The sequence below is a fragment of the Aulostomus chinensis genome, chromosome 22, assembly GCF_037954235.1.
Source record: "Aulostomus chinensis isolate RoL2024-O1b breed Wild chromosome 22, RoL_Achi_v1.0, whole genome shotgun sequence".
Lineage (NCBI taxonomy): Eukaryota > Metazoa > Chordata > Actinopteri > Syngnathiformes > Aulostomidae > Aulostomus > Aulostomus chinensis.
Genome location: NC_141341.1, coordinates 14,380,811 through 14,400,736, shown reverse-complemented (window position 1 = coordinate 14,400,736; position 19,926 = coordinate 14,380,811). Strand labels below are relative to the sequence as shown.

The 19,926-nt window shown below is 43.0% G+C and overlaps 3 protein-coding genes and 1 long non-coding RNA gene across 5 annotated transcripts; 2 read left to right on the top strand and 2 right to left on the bottom strand.

Annotated features, from left to right (window-relative positions):
• Positions 1–76: 76 nt before the first annotated feature.
• On the top strand, positions 77–4,292 carry LOC147240933 (peptidyl-prolyl cis-trans isomerase FKBP14-like). The gene is made up of 4 exons (XM_086193941.1): positions 77–405; positions 1,082–1,233; positions 1,633–1,760; positions 2,567–4,292. Exons 1-4 carry the CDS (start codon positions 113–115, stop codon positions 2,723–2,725), a joined length of 732 nt encoding a protein of 243 aa, XP_086050067.1. The 5' UTR covers positions 77–112; the 3' UTR covers positions 2,726–4,292.
• Positions 3,369–12,329, bottom strand: wipf3 (WAS/WASL interacting protein family member 3). Of its 2 annotated transcripts, none has more exons than XM_086193939.1 (8): positions 12,200–12,329; positions 9,658–9,752; positions 8,486–8,621; positions 7,876–8,037; positions 7,124–7,798; positions 5,652–5,786; positions 4,853–4,957; positions 3,369–4,761 (listed from the first exon to the last, which is right to left on the bottom strand). In XM_086193939.1, exons 2-8 carry the CDS (start codon positions 9,733–9,735, stop codon positions 4,721–4,723), a joined length of 1,332 nt encoding a protein of 443 aa, XP_086050065.1. In that variant the 5' UTR covers positions 9,736–9,752; positions 12,200–12,329; the 3' UTR covers positions 3,369–4,720. The 2 variants fall into 2 exon arrangements, with proteins under 2 accessions (XP_086050065.1, XP_086050066.1); XM_086193940.1 differs by having other exon boundaries at positions 4,853–4,954.
• Positions 5,662–10,985, top strand: LOC147240932 (uncharacterized). Its single transcript, XR_015111305.1, has 3 exons — positions 5,662–5,798; positions 5,937–6,059; positions 10,173–10,985. It is a non-coding gene; the product is annotated as an uncharacterized LOC147240932 (long non-coding RNA).
• Positions 12,330–17,386: 5,057 nt separating the features above from the next.
• On the bottom strand, positions 17,387–19,386 carry LOC147240930 (uncharacterized). Its single transcript, XM_086193119.1, has 2 exons — positions 18,996–19,386; positions 17,387–18,173 (listed from the first exon to the last, which is right to left on the bottom strand). The coding sequence occupies exon 2, from the start codon at positions 18,165–18,167 to the stop codon at positions 17,787–17,789; it is 381 nt and encodes a 126-aa protein (XP_086049245.1). The 5' UTR covers positions 18,168–18,173; positions 18,996–19,386; the 3' UTR covers positions 17,387–17,786.
• Positions 19,387–19,926: the final 540 nt, after the last annotated feature.

The window sequence follows — 19,926 nt, the reverse complement described above, 5'->3', positions numbered from 1 at the left end:
GAGGGGTGTATGTAGGCGGGGTTTATGTAGCGAAAACAACCAATCAAATGAGCACTTCCTGACACCAAAACAGCGATGAAACGTCACTGCCACGTAGAGAGGAGCAACTTAAATGCACGCCGTGCCGCTGCCACGTTCCACCCAGGATAAACTTTTCTACTCACCGGTCTTTATCCCGCTGGGTCTCCGTGAGGTCGAGGGCATGGTGGTCACGGTGCTGGCCGGGTTCTCCTCCATTTTGCTGTTGCTGCTGGTGTCTGTCAGCGGCGGGAAGCTGCCCGAAGCTGAGGTCCAGATAGAAGTTCTGCACAAACCTTTCCTTTGTCACCGGAAGTCCAAATATGGGGACATTCTGCTAGTGCATCATGACGGATACTTTGAGAACGGGACCATGTTTCACTCCAGGTAGGCAGTTTAAAAGCTATAATAAGAGTCCAGCGTGAAAGTAGAAGTTAATTTCTTTAGTTTTACTCCTATGTAGATAGTCATAGACATATAAAGTTAATAGTCTAAACAGTTTCCTGGCATTGCCTTTGAGGCATAGAAAATTACAAAACAAATATTTCAATAGTGACATACAAAAGGTGTCGAATGTAAAACAAATGAAATGATTTTTTGGATACATTTAAACAATGAATAAACAATACAGTACACAGGGGAGATATTTCATACCAGTTGTCTAAATCAGCAACATTTCATAAAACGTTTGTAGTTTTGCTCCTCTTTGTAATTGCAAAAATTTCAAGAGCATTTAAATTCATGGGGGGCTTATTATCACTTCTGTCTCCGGACAAGTCACGTGTTTGAAGGCTAAGACTTGGTTTTAGGGTCGGGGTCAGGATTAGGGTCAGGCATTCAGTTGAGAGGGTGCTGGTAAGCAGTAAGGGAATGCATTATTGTCAGTGAAAGTCCTCACAAAGATGTGTGTCTGTCTAGTGTGTTGATTTAGGTGAACTGACCCTCTTAATTTCTCAGTTTAACATCAATATTGTGAAAAAATACTAAGTGTCCCAACAGAAAGATGAGTTGGTTTCACCAAAACGCCTCTCGTCCTCTCTCTCCATGTCCGTCCATGCACCAGTCGAGCTGAGGGGGACAAGCAGCCGATGTGGTTCACGCTGGGCATCAGGGAGGCAATCCAAGGCTGGGATAAAGGCCTGCAGGACATGTGCTCTGGAGAGAAGAGGAAACTCATCATCCCTCCAGCCCTGGCCTATGGGAAGGAAGGGAGAGGTACTGTAGCTTCTCCAGGTGTGAGAGGGTCTGTGTATGTATGTTGATGCCTGCTGCTTTACTTTGATATTCTATAATGCATGTGTGCTCTGAATGGCTCTCCAGGATTCCAGTACTGAGCAAAGGTCTCATTCCGTAGCCTTTTTCTCAACGTGGAGCACGTGAGATATCTATGCTTTGTCCTGGTAAGAACACATCCCTCACTAACAACATTCTAACCTTCGCCACAAAACACTGCTTCTCACTAACATTCACTTATTTACTCACAACGTGCTGGATTCGGATGTGGCAGCATTCAGGTAGTTCCTCTCAGTACTGCTAACCAAACCAATGCATGTGTGCAGGAGCCCCAGTCTCAGTTTTCCTCAGTTCTTGTCTTATTGTCTCATCCATGTTTAGGTAAAATCCCCCCTGAAAGCACCTTGACCTTCATCATCGAGGTGCTGGAGATCAGAAATGGACCGAGGTCCCATGAGTCCTTCCAGGAAATGGATCTCAATGACGACTGGAAGCTCTCCAAGAATGAGGTGACTTCCAGGCTTTCAATTTAGACATAGGAACTGGTTGCCTGTCCTGTTAAGATACTGGTTTCCAACATCTATGGCTTGTTACACATATTAGATTAGTGCAGAAATGACAACTAAAACCCAGAGGTAATTGGCAAGTCCAGATTTTTGAATTGTTTTTTGGTAAAATGCCTGGAATAAACTCTGGTTCAAACAAGCTTAAGATACTGAAACAGTTTTCTCTTCTTTATGAAATATGTCAGTAAATACGGCACTCTGCTATTGTTATGTTTATTAAAAATGGTGGTTGCTAACAATTGGCTAAACAACGCTACAGAGAATAAGTGGGAAGTTACTTGTTTTGACGTTGCTGTCACTTATTAGTGGTGTAGTTTGTCGTTAGCACAACGTTAGCTTTGTACTTTAAATGACTGCAAATTAAAAATCCCAAGCGGTATTCATTTGGGAAGATTGTTTTATGAGACAAAGCGTTTGAATCTCAAAAGCCTTTGTTTACCATTTACCTTTTGGTCAGGGAACCGGTGGTGATGCTAACTTCCTGGCTTGAAAGATAATCACCACTGCTTTGTAATATGAGAAGGATGATCAAAGATTGTTGATTAACAAAAATCAGTTCACGACATTTATTTTTTATCTTATACAGGACAATATTTCCAAATGTTTTTGGCTTTGTTTTCTGTTTCTCATCTTTATTTTAAATATGCTGTTTACTTTAAGCTTAGTGTTCTCTTTCTGTTTTTATATTTTGTTGTTATTTCTATTTTCTCTTCCTTTTGTAATTTAATTTCCTGCTCTCACCCTGCCAGGTGAAAATATACCTGAGGAAGGAGTTTGAGCGTCACGGTTACCCTCCCAACGACACCTTACACGAGAATATGGTGGAAGACATTTTTGCCAAAGAAGACGAAAACAAAGACGGTTTCATTTCCTCTCGGGAGTTTACTTACAAACACGACGAACTTTAACGCCACTTCCTGTCCTGCTGCTCCCATTCAGTGGCTTCCAGTGTTCATTCATTTGTGGTTGAAATATTTCAATGATTCTCTCAGGTCACGGTTGTGATTGTGTGGTAATATTTCAAGCGAGTGTTGTGAAAAAAGTGGCACAGTTTTGGTCATGTGTTAATTTTGCAATGATGTTTCATGAGCAGATCTTTGCAGAGAATTGTGAGTTTGCTTCTACTGGCACTGATGACTGGTGAACCAGCAAACCAGGACCAGAATGAGATTTGTAGCTTAAGAAATGAGACCAAGTAGGAGTTCCTTCTTCAAAACAGTACTCATTCAACAAATGCGCAAATTTGCATCAGGTTTCAGATCGCCACCAGGCTTTGCTGTCTGTCTGCAAGATTAAATTGAGGGATGAAAGAAGTCCCTTACTGAGTAAGAAGAAAAAAAAAAAAAGAACATTTCCTGAATGTCACAGAATCTCTGGGGGAACAGAGGAGAAGCCCATGCTGCAAGGAAAAACACGTTTAAGTGTAATTAAGTGTTAATTTCCTTGACACAGTGTCACCAAATTTGTGCGGCTTTTGAAGACTTCATTAGAAGTAATTAAAGTCAAGCAGAAGTCCTTTACAGTGACATTTTTACAATTATATAGCTGTCTTTATTTCAGCAGACTTGATGACCTTTTTTTTTCAGTGTGGGAAAAGCAGACGTAAACTAATGACAGAATGTTGTCCCGGCATGTCTGATGTTATTAGAGACGTCAGTCTGACAGGTCAAAATATCTGTGACAAAGAATTTCACCATTAAAATGTGTTTAATATTGAATAATGTAATCGTTGATGTAGTTTTGAACACTGTCCTAGAGGCTGTTCTGATTATTACAAACAAGTTCAAACCAGATAATTTCCCACGGCGCTGGCTCCAGTAGAAACTAGACGGTCCTGTTGTTACCTCTTAAATGAGAACATGTCAAGAACCAAACTCAATTAGCAGATGAGGTGGCACACGTGATCAATAAAGGTTTTCAAATAAACTACAAAATACTGGGGTTTATTTAGTGGTCACACCATGGTGTATTTGACACATTTAACCAGCAGGTGGCACTGTTGTCAGAGGTAGAAGTCCAAAAAGTACTCAGGGTAAACCTTTAATTTTCACTCTATAAAGATACGGGTGCGCTCTCATTATCCTCACAAGGTCAGTGGTCTCTATGTTATATTTACTGTGACTTTTATGGATTACTCTGGTTTAAAGGGGAAAAAAAGTCAAACAGGACAGTGGGGGATGGTTTCACCTGTCAATTTGGTTTCATATGGTTTGAGCTTAAATTAGAGTTTTGCTGCCTGCAAACCAGCTAAACAACATAGTCGCCTGCTATTATCTAATGCACAGAATTCCCCAAAACATCAGAAAGGATACAACTTGAGAGGATTGTCTTGCTTGAACTCCCAACTGACATTAACAAGGTTCTGTAGCATCATACGAAAAACACATTTACAGGCTTGAGGCTTCTATCTCCAAGTGTATTAAAACGATGGTTTTGAGTTTCACGCAGGCAAGACGGATCAAAATATCAGACCACAAGTCTCAGGTGAAATAAAATTCTGTGCTGTAAACAGATAATGAAATGTTTGGACTGTTACAAACTGTGTCAGGAGAAGAGGAGTCTGTATGGAGCCTCAGAAGATGAGTAGGGAGAGCCCTCCTCTCACACACATTCAAAACATTCCATAGCAGAAAAGGTCAGAGGTCACAGAGTCACAATAAGGCGGGACTAAACTTGACACATACAGCCTGCATCCAGACTTCAAGTCCTTGGGTGCCACTTGTCTGTCTCAGCAGGATTAAACAAAAACTGCCATGATGATCACATCACATAAACTTGCTGGAGGGGTTTAGAACGGTCCAAAGACAAAGAACACGCAATATAAAAAAAATGCACTTTTTTAAAACATGGATCTGTTCCCCGATAGCATTTCTTCACATCTAGGAAGCGAGTGGGAGGAACGCTCATCGGAGGTGTGTCCTGACCCCTGGGGGTTTGGGGTTCACTGTTGGCAAGGAGAGAAAAAGACAAATCATGAGGAAAGGACATCATGCGAGGACTATTGAGACGACTCTCAATACTCCCATCTCTACCACCTCTGGTTTCTTTGCTGGGGTAGACGCGAGGGAAGGGCTTGAATTCATCAGGAGGGGGAAAATCTTCTATCGGGTGGAACTGGAACTTGGACTCAAAGTCATCTGCTAAGAAGGAGAGAAGACTCAGTCATAGGTGGCCAACAGCGGTTAGAAGAGTTCTCCGACAAGAAACGTCCCAGTAAATACCAAACTTTAACCTCTTCCTTTATCTGATCCCAAAATTAAGAACTCTTTCCTGAAATAGCCCAATAAGCATTTTATTAGTCCCTACAATGGTGAAAATGGCAGAGCTCCCACAATAAACAACACATAGTACACGCAAAACAACACAAATACTGTTAAACTTGAGATGAAATGCAATCAGCGATGGGCTGAAGGACATTATATCGACAATGTTGAACATTTTCAACACTTAAAAATGTATATCCTTAAAAAGTTCTCGTGTGCTCTAATCCCATGAGATTAGAGAGAGAGAACTAATTAGTGAGAAATGAGAGTGGCATGAGATCTGGTTCATAGTCTGACGATTTTTTGAAATTTTTTTCATTTCATTTTATAAATTGTAGTTTTGCAAATTAACATGTTATAGCTGCTATTAACGTTAGCTCATGAGTGGCCCAGTGTTGCTATCTGGTCAAAACAAGCTTGTGTGGTATGCGGCTTCTCTTCTAATGAAAATATACAAAGTGTATTTGCCAAAATTTTGACCTTTTCTTGTAATGCAACAGTAATGTTTTAGTTTGAAGACCTAACTTTAGTCATGCTGAGTAACTTAAGCGTTTAATAATGTCCGTCTCACCCAAGCTGTGCAGGTGTCCATTCCTTAGGCTGGATGGGGGCAGGGGAGGCGGTGGAGGGGGAGGAATGCGACTGGACAGCTCAGTATTGGGGGAACGTGCAGGAGGAGCCGGCGGAGGAGCCAGTCGACCCACACCTATTAACACAGGTGAGCAGAGAAGTGCCAGTGATCAGTAATATGATGATAGTATGAAAAATACATTTAACTCTGATGTGTTATTTTCTAGTCCCAACTTGGTTGACACCAACAATTACTTTAAATATTTCTTTTGTTTTCTTGGTGTAGGTGCAAATGCTCAAGTACCTACACCAAATGAAACATTCTCTGCTTCTATTCCTTCGCGTCAGTCGGATTGAAAAAAGGCTGGTTTCCAGGGTTAAAGCGACATGTCACTAAAAATACTGCAAGGTAAAATGTTTGTATTTCGCCTTTCAAGTACTTGCAAATAGGAACCTCGGTTCATGTGGCACATGAAAATATTCCTGTATCACCTCATTTTGACCGCAGAATGCAGAGAGAGCCAGCCGCGTAAATGTAGCTTGAAGCTAACGGTGACTGAGGATGGTACATCAATGACGGAATGTAATAATGAGAAGTTAACAGACCAAAGTCATAGCAGCTACACAATAATAAATATGCTTGTCAGGGTAGCTGGCATGAGAAATATAGTCTTTTAGAAGTGACGTGAAATCCTGCAAAATGGAAACGAGTCCAAGGCTGTTTTGTCTGAGGATGGAAGAAAATGTTTTCATCAGAAGATGGTGGTACACAATCATACACGTGGCTGTGACAGACAAAGAAGAGGTTGTCCAGTGTTGCTGTCTGGTCAAAACAAGCTTGTGTGGTATGCAGCTTCTCTACTAATGAATATATACAAAGTGTATTTGCCACAATTTGGACCTTTTCTTGTAATGCAACAGTAATGTTTTAGTTTGATGATGTAACTTCAGTCATGCTGAGTAACTGAAGTGTTTAATAATGTCCGTCTCTACCAGTAAACAAATGGGGCAGAATAACTTTAAGCTTGTTCAACTAATATGTTGCTAATATGTGCCAGCTTGTATCAGCCATGTTGCATGCTGTCTTCGGAAAAAAACAGCTGGTCACATTCAAGCTTATTCTAAAAAGGCACAAAGTACCTAAAGCAAGCATAAAAACTTGCCAAAAACTAACCTGAATTTTTTTTTTTTTCAAAATTTTGCCATTTCCACCAAATTTTCCCACTGTAACACTTAAAAATGTGCATCAAAATACACAGACACACACACCATGACGACTGGTAAGGCTTATGGTTGTGCATCATGTTTGAAGGTGAACGTCACATTTATGTTCAGATTTGAAAATTATTAAAAAAGATATATATTTCCACACTGCCAAAACATTGACCAAAGATGATTTTTTTAACCATCTAAACTTGCAGACTGTCTGTGTACCATCATGCATTGTGCATAGAGATGAAAGTTTATATTCACCTGCTCCCCTGGGTATAGCAGGTGGCCGCCGGGTGGGAGCGTTGCAGGGGTATGAGGGCGGCAATGAGCGCATGGCTGGAGAGGGCACCGGGGCAACCTTGGGTGGTGGGGGAGGCATCATGGTTGGACAGCTGGGGGTGAAGGAAGCTGGGAGTGAGGGGGGAGGAGGTGGGGGAGGAGGTCCAAGAGGGCTGTCTCGCAGGATAGGGAACCTAGAAGGTTCTGAGTGGACTGGGGAGGGGGGTGGGGGGTGGAGACACCACGAGGAGCGGTCCCCTGGGACAGAAGAGGCAGGTATGTAAGGAGGAGGAGGAGGAGGAGTAGAGGGCTGGGTGATGGTTGTGTGGTGAGAGTGCTGGATGGGTAGCCAGGTGGGTTTCATAACCTGTGATGGAGGGGGAGGGGGAGGGCAGGACGGGAGAGGCGGAGGCTTGTTAGCCTGGCGGTCCTGGAAAGCTTGAGGTGGGGGTGGTGGGGGGGGAGCAGAGGGAGGGGCAGGAGGGGGTGGAGAGGGAGCAGGGAAGGGAGGTGGGTGCTTGCTGCTGTGAGATGGGGAGGGTGGGGCAGAGGAGGAGGTGGGAGCAAGTGGACGCTGGGTGGTGCCTCCACTGGAGTCTGGTGGCGTGGGGGGGTTCCACTGAGGCTTGAGGGACGCTGATGAGCTTGAGCGAGACACTTGGACATGGACACACAAAAAGATTTAGATGGACTCAATGCTGAAATGATAAAAACACATAGCATTGTCTACCAACCTGGGGTCTTGCCAGCCAAATCTCTTTTAGTTATAGGCCTGAGGGTAGGAAACCCCCCAGCAAAGAGCCCACCCAAGGAAGGACCCATGGGTGCCATCCCTCCTGATGACCCCTGAGAAGCACCAACACCGGTTGACCCATCTCCAGAGGTGGCCTTGGGCTCTAGGAAGCAACACACACTCCGTGACACCATCCACCACTTCATCAACACTCCAAACTGTTTTGGGGTGATTTACTTCAATCAGTGACATTATTCCTGCGTTCTTTGGTCATTTATGTAACTTTCATGATGTGAATCCTTAAAACTCAAAGCTGCTCAGCAGAGATACAGCGTGTGCCTAATGCTCGACTGTGTTTGCCACTCCAGCAGTTTCCTATTCTGCCCGCATGCTTATCTGCATCCTAAGGGCATTCCTTCCTCAAGTGTGCACTTGTGTACGTCAGTGCTCAAACACACAACTCTTTTCTCCTTTTTTCCCCCCTCATTGTCTCTCATGTCCTTCTACTGCATGTCAGGATACAAATAAACATCGTAGAATCCTCCTTCCTGCTGAGAGTGAAACTGGACCTATTGTCTCTACATATAGAGCTGAGGCTGCTGCTCGCTTACTATCCACAACAGGGGCACTGCGGTCGTTGACCTGCGTGACTTTCCTGAGCCTGGTTCCTTTCTGGATGTCGGCCAACAGGGCATTCCTTCCACCGCCGCCTCCACCAGACTGGAGCTTTGGGGGCTCCGCTGGACACTGTCACACAGAGAGAAAGAAAAAACACTTTTATGTTTCTTGCTGTTGTCGTGTCTATACTTTGGATCCCGTCCTGTCACCACAGCATAATCACTTTCCCTCACATTGAGGGAACATACTGACATTTTATGAAATACCCTTATTGTTCAGCATTTTAGTACAAAACAAACAGATACGCTCCTCTCCTCTGTGTGTGTGTGTTTGTGTGTGTGTGTGTGTGTGTGTGTGTGTGTGTGTGTTATACGGAGCTCCAGACCCCCACCTGATGGCTGACTGCTACTTAGCTTAGCTGCAACTTTAGGAGTCTGGAACTCCATAAAGCATGCTGAGAGAGGAGAGGGGTATTCATCTGATTATCTGATAAACTTTTTTTTATTGTTATTGTCCTATTGTTTGTCTCCGTTTAACAAAATGCCAAGTATCAAAAAAACATAAGACACACCAAAAAATACACAACTCATCATCCCTGTCGACAACATTAGCATTGCAGTCCACAAGAGAGCTGATACGGCTCCATCACCCAGCCTGTAAATACACGCCCATACCTCATTTCCCTTCCATGGCTTTGTAATACTTTATTAACTGGAGCTTTGGGAGCTGGATCCACAGACCCCCACTAACAATTTGTCAAGTTTCAAATATCTAAATGTATTAGACCGGGAAATCTCACCGACTCTAACGATGCGCTTTTTCCAGCCAGACAAAAAGGAAACGTACCAATGCGAAACTCTGGATTGAACACAAACAGCGAGACACAGAAGGTACATGCGGGGTAGACAAAGACACAGAGAGACAAATGCACAGGGAGCTTCTCTCATGAAGACTTTATGAAGCACATTCAATCATGGACACGTCCAGAGCTGTTTCTGCTGAGCGAACTCATTTAACACAGGGACACTGTGCACCTGCAGAGGAAACCAAACACTGCCATGCTGTTAATAATGCAAACGAGCTCCTGGTGTTTGGTTGAAGCTCACAGAAAACAATGACAAGTGCATGAGAGAGAACTCGAGAAAACGAGGAAAGTCCTTCTTACCTGTGGCAGGGCAGTGCTGGGCGGGGGCGGTGGTGGAGGGGGTGCCAGCGGAGGTGGAGGTGGAGGGGGGACTGACATGCCAAGGCCTCAGATACCTGAAGACAGTCCATACACACACACACACACACCAACACTGTAACTGTGGGCAGTGACCAGCTTGCTTGAAGCTGCTACTGTGTAAAGGAACATATTTGTTGACCTCTTGCCTGATTCTCTGAACAGGAAGTGCTTTCACCACCATACAGCACAAAACAGGAAACAGAAAGCACTCCATCCTCTCCAGAGAAATCAAACACATCCCCCACCATCCCCTGTCCTCCTCTTCTTCCCACAATGCCCTGTAGTGAGACTTGAGCGAAGGACAATGGTGTGTGTTGTATGAAAAGTAATAGAACCCTGTCCTGCGGTCACTCAACGGACCCAAAGATCTTCAGTGCAGCAATGTGGAACACACAAAGGGACAGAAAAATGCTACAGCATGCAGACATTGTTCTTTTTCTCTTTTTATTTTACAGATAATACCGAACATCTACATGAGAAGCGCTACAACAACTTTCCAGAAACAGAAGTCTCCCCCTTGACGGCACACATTTTTTCAAAAAACTGTCCAGGACCAACGACCCTCTTTTTCTTCTCGACTCTTTTTTTGTATTGTAGGATTGAGCGTACTCAGCTCGCGGTGAAGCATTTGCACATGATCCTCCTAAGAATTTCATTAAAAACACAGAGCCTGTTTTTGTATCTCTCCCTCTCCTCCTTATTTTCGTGTACGCTTCACGCCTCCCCTCTCAGCGACTGGTAGACTGTCCTCCGTTACTATTTCTAGCCTCATATCTGTGTCAAGCATCTGCGTAACACTGCCAGTATGGATTTTTAAATGGGCCGAGGCTAGCCACCAGTTAGCTGACCTCCGGGGGAACAGGTGGAGCATGAAAGCAAGGCACCTCTTACTGCAGTTGCTGTTCCTGTTTTTAACTGTTGTTCCCTAAATTAAGATCATCTGAACAAGCACTTTTTTGGGCTAATTCACAAAAAAGACGGCAACCAACACGCAACTTTGGTTTCAGACAGCAAATACAAATTCCTTGTGCAGTTTGAAGTTCTGTCTCCTCAACGTGGACTTTTTTTCTGAGTATGTGGTTCTTCCTGCAAAATAAAAGCTTTGTAAAGGCATGATTAAAAGCTGCAGCATCAGATCCCGACACCCTTCGTTGGGCATCAGCTACATCTGATTATTTCTGTTATTTTGCTTTGATGTCATTGTTAGTCATTTGTTGTCAGATGTCACACTGAGATTTCCACATAACGGATCCCTCATGGCTTCTGCTTTACTGGAGACAAAATCCACCGGTTGTGTAAAACTGGTTCTCCTTTGGCTTTGGCTTTTAATTTCTTGTGCATCACAAACTTTATGCTTCCATGATATCTTCTTTATGATGTCATTGATGTAATATGGACTGTCCAACACTTGTAGGTCTCAAAAAAAAAAACAAGGAAAACCAAGTCGAAGCGTCTCTGTCTCAGGTTTTTATCAATCATCCCAACCTTCATCTCGTCTCTGTGCGTGTCAGCAATCATTTTCGGGGACTTTTCATAATCATCCTTATCAAGTCCGGTGGTGTAAACTCTTCTAAAACACATCGCTGGTGACAGCTTTTGAATTGATTATAGCCAATCATAAAACATCTGATCTCCAAAGACACGATGGCGGATAGCAAACCGGAACGGAACCTATAGCTCCTGGACGATGGACGACCGCGTTCCCTCTTAATGTCCGGTGCAGGCTACATCAGCGCAGGACCAATAATACCTTCGACAAACATGATCATGCAGCTTCTCCTGATCCAGCTGAGCCTTCATGAGTAGCTGCTAGAGCCATGAAAGCAGCTCTGTTGGCTTCCTCTATTTTAACGTGTGCTGGATGCTCATGCTGTCTTTGACGCATTAGACACAATGTCCCCTCATCCTCATGTTGACTAAACCCATAAACGGCCTCCCTGAGCCCCTCCGTCTCTTCATACTCTGACCTTCATGGCGGAGGGACTTATTCTCCAGATTGAAGACATTTTTATGAGTCCACTGGAATCTTTCAATCTTCCAACCTTCCTTTCACAACAACTTTGATTGTGGAAACTGGAGATTCAGAGCAAAACACTTATCTGAGGTCCAGGTACACGATGATATATTTAAGAGAATTTACTGTATATAGCTAAGTGCTGGTTGATTCACTGTGAATTATTACATTTACGCATGTGGATGAGTTTAAAAAAGGTTTATCACAAGTTATATGTTCTACATTGTATATGTTTTGGTGATTTTCGTCTTCAAAAACTGGATTTTGTATTATATTTTATATTATATGAAACAAACAAATCAAACGAATACAAGAGATCGACATCTCAACGTCATTGGCCAAAAAAAATTGAAGATGCTGTCAGCTCACGTGATGCAAAAAAAACTTTCTTCAAAAAGACATTTTTGTGGGGAATGTTTACAACTAGTGAATGTCGGACAGACGTGATACATCCAGAGATCACCTTACCTCCAGTAAACAGCAGATGTCCACCTGTTTCCAGAGAGCCTCAGCGAGGAGCCCCGCGGTAGAGTCCGCTCATAGCGGGGCAGCGAGAAAGTTATTTTTAGTCAAATGGGGAGAAGACTAGATCCGAGAGCTTGGGGGGGGGGGGGGTGGTTAACTGAAGATAAAACTCCTAAAAAAAAAAAAAAACTTTCTGGAAGTGTCTATTTTCTGTGTCCGTATAGGAGAAGAGTGAAAGCACGCAGCTGCGGACCGACACAATGGTGTCTTTATGGCTCCGGCTGTTTACGGTTTATTCCCCTGGGAGGGAGCGCACTGACCGAGCTGCAGTGTAACGCCACACCTTACCGGCCCACACTCGCCCCGGGACACACACACACACACACACACACACACACACACACACACACACACACACACACACACACTAACGTTGGTCCTTGAAACTATTAACCGGAAATTATCAGTTAAACAACGACGTCTCTCGGCTTACTAAAACAACGATGTGGTGATGTTTGAGGTGAGCGGCTGCTATATTTGGGAATTCGAGTATTGATTCCTGATTACTTGGAGACACCAAGAAAAAGGTGGAATAACTTAAAATGCTCAAGTGGGAAAAGTCACTGTCTGAAATAAATGTCCTCTTTTTTGTTGTTGTTTCAATTGTCTAAAAGCGTTTCTAATTGCAGATATTTCATGTGACTTTCTACATTGTAGATACATACTGAAGACATCATAAATGTGAAGCAAGATATACTATGGAATTGTGCAGCAAAGTAAAAATTGTTAAATAACTGTAAATATGTTTTATATTTTAGATTCCTCAAAGTTGCCTCCCTTTGCTTTGTTGGCAGCGCTGCAAACCCTTGGCCGTCTCTCGCTGAGCTTCATGATGTCGTCACCTGAAACGGTTTTCCCTCCTCAGGTTGGCCTTGTCAGGGTTCACTTGTGGACTTTCTTGCCTTCTTGACGGGTTGGGACCATCAGTTGCGTTGTTCAGAAGTCAGGTTGGTACACAGCTGACTGCCCTGTCTGACAACTGTTAGAATTCATATGTGGCAAGGACCAATCTGCTAAGTAAAGAGAAACCACAGTCCATCATTACTTGAAGAACTGAAGGTCAGTCGGTCCGAAAAATTGCAAAAACTTTGAATTTGTCCCCGAGTGCAGTCGCCAAAAAAAAAAAATTTAAATCAAGCAACGACAAAGCTGGCTCACGTGAGGACCTCCCCAGGAAAGGAAGACCAAGAGTCTCCTGTGCTGCTGAGCATGAGTTCATCCAAGTCACCAGCCTCAGAAATCACAAGTTAACAGCACCTCAGATTAGAGCCCAGATAAAAGCCACACAGAGTTCTGGTAGCACACACATCTCTGCATCAACTGTTCAGAGGAGACTGCGCCAATCAGGCCTTTATGGTTGAATAGCTGCTAAGACACTACGACTAAGGAAAAACAACAAGCAGAAGAGATTCGTTTGAGCCGAGAAACACAAGGAATGGACATCAGACCAGTGGGAATCTGTGCTTTGGTCTGAGGAGTCCAAATTTGAGATCTTTGGTTCCACCACTGTGTCTTTGTGCAAAGCAGAAAGGGTGAACGGATGGTCTCTACATGCATGGTTCCCACCGTGAAGCACGGAGGAGGAGGGACGATGGTGTGGGGGGGCTTTGCTGGTGACACTGTTGGCGATTTATTCACAATTGGAGGCACGCTGAACCAGCATGGCTACCACAGCATCCTGCAGCAACACGCCATCCCATCCAGTTTGGGTTTAGTTGGACCATCATTTGGATTTCAACGGGACCCCAAACACACCTCCAGGCTGTGTGAGGGCGATTTGACCAAGAAGGAGAGTGATGGGGTGCTGCACCACATGACCTGGCCTCCAGTCACCTGACCGAAACCCCATCCAGATGTTTGGGATGAGATGGACCGCAGAATGAAGGCAAAAGAGCCAACAAGTGCTCTTCAAGACTGTTGGAAAACCACTTCAGGTGACAACCTCATGAAGCTCATTGAGAGAACGCCAGGAGTGAGCAAAGCAGCAATCAAAACGAAGGTTGGGTATTTTGAAGAAAGAATCTAAATATATATACAGTATATATACAGTATATACGTATACATTTATATCATTCTTTTTCTTTTACTACATAATTCCATGTGTGCATTTATATATATATTATATATACAGTATATAAATATACTTATATATTTATGTCATTTTTTTTATTACATAATTCCATATGTGTACATTTGTTGTTTTAAAAAGTCATGAAAATAAAGAAAATCCATTAATTGAGAGCGTGTCCAAACTTTGGACTGGAAGTGTATCTAATCAAAGTAGTAAGGTCACATTAAAAGGGATGTGACTCATTTATCTGGTAGTGATATGCAGTATAGATATTGAGTCACTAGAAGCTACTGGGAAAAATGAATTTTCCATTAAAATACTCCTCATATGAGCAGTTTTGTTGAAACAAAGTTTTGTCCTTTGTTAACTTTTCTTTCTTGTGGATTTCATCTTTTTCTGTTTAGTGTGTTTTCCGTTTTATTGTGAAAGTACATCCTGTTTTACTTCCTGTCAAATTTCCCTCACGCTTGATTACTTGTGTACATGTGTTTGAGTACCTCACTGATGTCCGTCAGCCTCCCGTCCTTTTGTTTCATCTCTGCTGTCTCCTGTGTCCGATTGTCTGTCTTGTCATTCTCAGGGTGCTTTGCTGTGTGTTTCATCGCTTCGTCTTTAGTTCTTTGTGTAGTTGTTTGCACCTCCTTTGTTTTGTTTCTTCCACGGCCGGCCAAGCCACCTGAAGCTGAAGCTGCAGGTGCTGGTCAAGCCTCCAGGGGCCCTTCACTCTCCTCCAGAGGGGTTCCCCTCTGTCTCCTGGCACCGGCCTGCTCCTCAGTCTCCAGCTACAGGTTACAAAGGCACCTGGATCAAATATGTCACTCCTTGTAACTTTATACACGCACACACAAAAAAAGAAAAAACAAACACTTGGTTGTACGATATTTCATGTTCTTTTCATCAATCTTGTCAATCCAGCATTTGACTTCTAATCTTAAAATAACTTTATAATTTTACTGAATGAATTATTTGATTTGTTGTGTTTTGTTCTCACTTACTGCATCTTTAACACTTCTGATATGATCTCCTCTCCATAATAGTCACACCCTCAATTATTCCATCCATTTTCTTCCACTTGTTCCTTTTAAGGGTCGTGGGGGGTGGAGCCTATCCCAGCAGCTATGGGCGAAAGGTGGGGTTCAACCTGGACAGGTCAGCAGTCCATCTCAGGACCAACACATAGAGACAGACAACCATTCACACTCACAGTCACACCTACAGTCAATTTAGAGTATCAATCAGCCTCGTCCCCTCTTGATGTCTTTGGACTGTGGGAGGAAGCTGGAGTACCTGGAGAGAACCCACGCAGGAACAGGGAGAACATGGAGACTCCACACAGAAAGATCCTGTGCCAGAGTAGGGACTCAAACCCGCAACCTTCTTGCTGTGAGGCCACAGTGCTGACCACTGCACCACCGTTTTTGTAACTGCACAGGCACAACTGTTCACACCAGCATATCTGTAATCATATCCAAAAAATAAATATCCACATTGTTTGTTTGTCCTCCTGGTCCGAGCTCTCCCTGCTGATGGTTTATTGTTTTTAAATCCTTGACTTTCTTTTTTTCATTCATTTTGCTTCCTCCTTTTGATATTTAATGTTATTTAAATGAAATTCTCACTTAGTTTTCCCATTTGGAGCACACAGATGTGACGTTTTGTTGGGAGTTTCCCGTATCTACGACGCTGCTGCCACCACGTCGCCCTCTTGTGTTCAACAGGTGACACTGCATGTCATCCCAGGGCAAACGTCAAAGACTCCAGTGCACGTTTCCTCCGGTGGCATGCTCGTCTTCTTTGAACATTAAATGAGATTTCATCGACTAAAAGGTTTTTAACAGCGACTCTTCATTTACATATACATGAATGCTGCAGGCGCAGACGCACACACCCCAGACCTTCTCGAAGGAATGCAGTGATACAGGCATGTTCCTCCCCTTAACCAACAGAACATTCACTTCAGGCCTTACTTTGACCCAACAATCAGTCCTTGTAATTGCTTTTTTTTTTTTTTCCAAATGAGAATCATATATTATGCTCACTAGTTGCAGTTAGGTGAAGAATAAACAGGAAACCCAGCTGATAGGAACCCAGTCAAGAGGTGACCCTCAAGACCTTGCACCTTTTGGTCTTGAGGAGATCCATGTTTCTATTTTTATTTCCTGCAGAATCTCTTTAATTAGCTGCTGAACCCATCTGGAATCTCGATGATTTACAGGCTTTTGTCTCCTTTTCCTCTGTAAGATGTTCTTACTGTATTTCATGTTTTCTTACATGCGGTTTGTGATTCCACAATTTGCCTGACAAGAGTTTTGATACTGTATAACAAACCCATTAATGACATCGTTTGCTCTCTCTTATTGAATCTGTATCTTTTCTGCGGTTGATCAGGTTTCACTGGTTGTCTGCACCTGTTCAACTTTGTACATTTTTGACCCGAAGCAGCAGATGAACCACAAAGAAAGCTGCTGAAATATTATTTAAAAGCCTCCTTTTTTTTTTTTTTTTTTTTTTTTTTAAATCAAAGCTGGAGTGTGACACTGTTTTTTACCAGCCTGTTACTTCCGTCACTACAACTCTTAGGATCATGAAGCATACACACAACCAAATGTAGTAATTATCAGATTTATTTCTTCATATTTCACCTTCATTTAAGTATTGACAAATGATCTGTAATACAGTCGTCCTACATACCGTACAAAGAAAACTACAATTACATGCTTCCTTAGCATATCGTGGCCATTTTTCATTCATTTAGATACATTATCTTCATTGTCAGAACCTTTGTTTAGAACCAGTAGAACACGCTGGATTTCATCCTTCACAAAATTTAAAAAAAAAAAAAACTTTCGACATTAAATGTTTCTCGTATCATTCACACCCTCATGAGCATCCTTCTTATCGTTTAGAATCAACGGTTTTGTAAAAGCGTTTCCAAAAAGCACATCCTTCATTCATCAACATATATTCATCTCAAAGCATGTAAACGTCTCTCGAACAATATTGTCTGGAAGCTCATTATTTCAAGCACTAATGAGAGAAAATGGCGTTGGAGGAATGTGGGTTTTCGTTTTTTTTTTTTTTTTTTAAAGGATTGTAGGTCAGTTTAGGAGCTAAATGACACTGCGGGACATCATAGTTTGGGCAAAAATGGTTCAATAATCATCATAAAGAATAAATACGTGCTCCATTTTGAAGGCTCTTATTGTTTCTGTGGACTTTTAAGGTGGGCGGCGATGAACAAACGTCCAAATTTGCAATCAATCTGGTCTTATTTAAACAGCAGCGTCACAAGTGTACCACTGGACCTCACTCCCGCTGCATCGTCACGCTCGTCATCTTCATCTTCCAGTTCACCTCCTCAGAGAATGAAGCCTCTTCTTGTACCCACATGCTCCTCTTTGTAAAAGTTTTTGAACTTCCTCATCCTCCATCGCCGCCTCCTCCTCCTCCTCATCCTCATCACCGGACGTCCTCTTTCCCCGATGTCACCTGCTCTGTGCCTTTCTCCTCTATCGGCAGGCTACCACGCACCCTCCTCTTCTCTTTAAATCGACCTGAACGGGACACCCTCATATTTCTGCGACACGACTGCTCGTTGAAGACCGACTCCAGTTGGGAGTCATCATAGGTGTCGTCGCTGTAGATGCAGGAGCCATTGTTGGCGTCCTGCTGAGACTGGTCGCCGGTAGTTTTTGAAGGCGCCGTGGGATCTTTTGGCTTCTCAGGCTTTTGTGCAAAAGGGTCAAAGTCTACATCAAACACCTGGGATGTATTTGTTTCCTTTGGGTTGCTGCTCTTCTTCCTGGAAGGCAGGAAGGCCTTCCACCATTTCTCTGTCATCGTTGACTGTGGAAGTGGAGCGGACAGAGGTGTCGTCAGTGATTCAGCTGTAGGAACGATGTTATATTCCACAGTACTACAGTACGTGAGGGATTGTCCCCTTTAGGGTCACTCCTCAATTTGCTGGTACAACACTGATTGCACTCAAAAAGCTTGGCCTCCTTCATGAAATGTTCTTATTCACAAATTTGTTCTTACGCAGTGTAGCCATTGAGTTAAACCCCCGACTAGGTCTTACAGGCAGGAAGAAAATCTGATGGCTGTGTGTAACTACTGTCTCCTTGTATCTATTGTGCACCGCTTGTAACTGGCAATCACTTGGCTCGCAAAGACTTAGATGTTACAGGAAGGACACAGTAGCTGTCAACCTTAAGGAGACAATTAGACAGTTAAATAAACTGACACTTAAAAAAAAAAAAAAAAGACGGGAAAATTCGTGTTCAAGAATAATTCCAATGTCACGGCCCAGTGTCAATAAGACCACAATTTATTTTTATCATATTGTTTTATAACCTAAAACATCAAAATTCGCGTAACCCATCCTGCTCAGCACCTTTATTTTTGCCTTCATAATCATTATGAATCCTATTTACAATTTTTAAAAAAAAATACCCGTTAATCCGAATCCGAATTATTTGATTGATATCTAATTCACCCCTGTGATAACAATGCTTAACAGTGAGACCTCTTCTTACTTACTAATCCCACGAATAAGCAGCATTTAGCGTTTTGGTAAAACTGGTTTAATGAGTCGTGAGAACGGAAGAGCAAACCCAAACCGTGATTCACAAGGGAACAATGCGCCTAAAAGCTCCCACGATTGCTTACCTGAGAAAGTCCAGGTGATGTGGACGCTAATCTTTTATTAAAAAAAAAAAAAAACAACCCTCAATTCAAGAGAAGATTCTCTACTTGCTGATATTTAACGCAGAACAGGACAGTTGGGTGACTCCTTCGTCGGTGGCGGTGCACATAAAACAAGTGTGACAGCAAGTCTTCAAAGCGTCGGAGCAGAGTCCATTTTACGCACAGGTAGGCCGCCCTGTCTCCTCATATCTCCACCCTCCCAAACGTGGATTTAGCTCCTCTGTTACTCCTCTCAAGTACCATGACTCTTCTTCAGTAAGTCATCGGTAAATTGACAATTTATAAGGAGCGGTTTTCTCCCACTGAACCAGCAGGTTTCTTTCTCCAGAAAAGCTCATCTCGGAGCACCTGTACGCGCTCCTGATTGGATGATAGCGCAGAGTCGGTCACGTGAGCACCGCCCAGGTGTATTTATTGCAACAAAAAAAAAAGGAGGTGGAGCTTGTGGTTACCCGGCAACATACCCCAATGGGAGCGTGCACCTCTTCAGTGACAGATAAAAAAAAAAAAAAAAAGTCTTTTGTATCAGTACGCAGTGAGCCAATTATGATCCGGTTCTGGACGCCCTGTAACTTAGGCAACAATAGCTGGTGAATTCTCATGCAAAGGAGTGGAACGGGATGGTCAGGTGTTTATTTTGGCTAATAATAACTGGTCTTAAGTTCCCTGAACTGAAATTATTTCAAGAGGGTGTGCTGCAGGCAGAAGACAGGAGTCTGCTCAAGTGACAAGACGTGCAATTGTCTTAAAATTCACATTAACTGAGAGGAAACAGCTTAGCCTGGCGTCGGTTTTGCTTCACATGTTCAAGATGCTTCTGCTATCCTGCAATTTGAACTTTTCCTATTCTTTTTTTTTTTTTTTTACCTATTTATTCTTTTTTGCCTGTTAT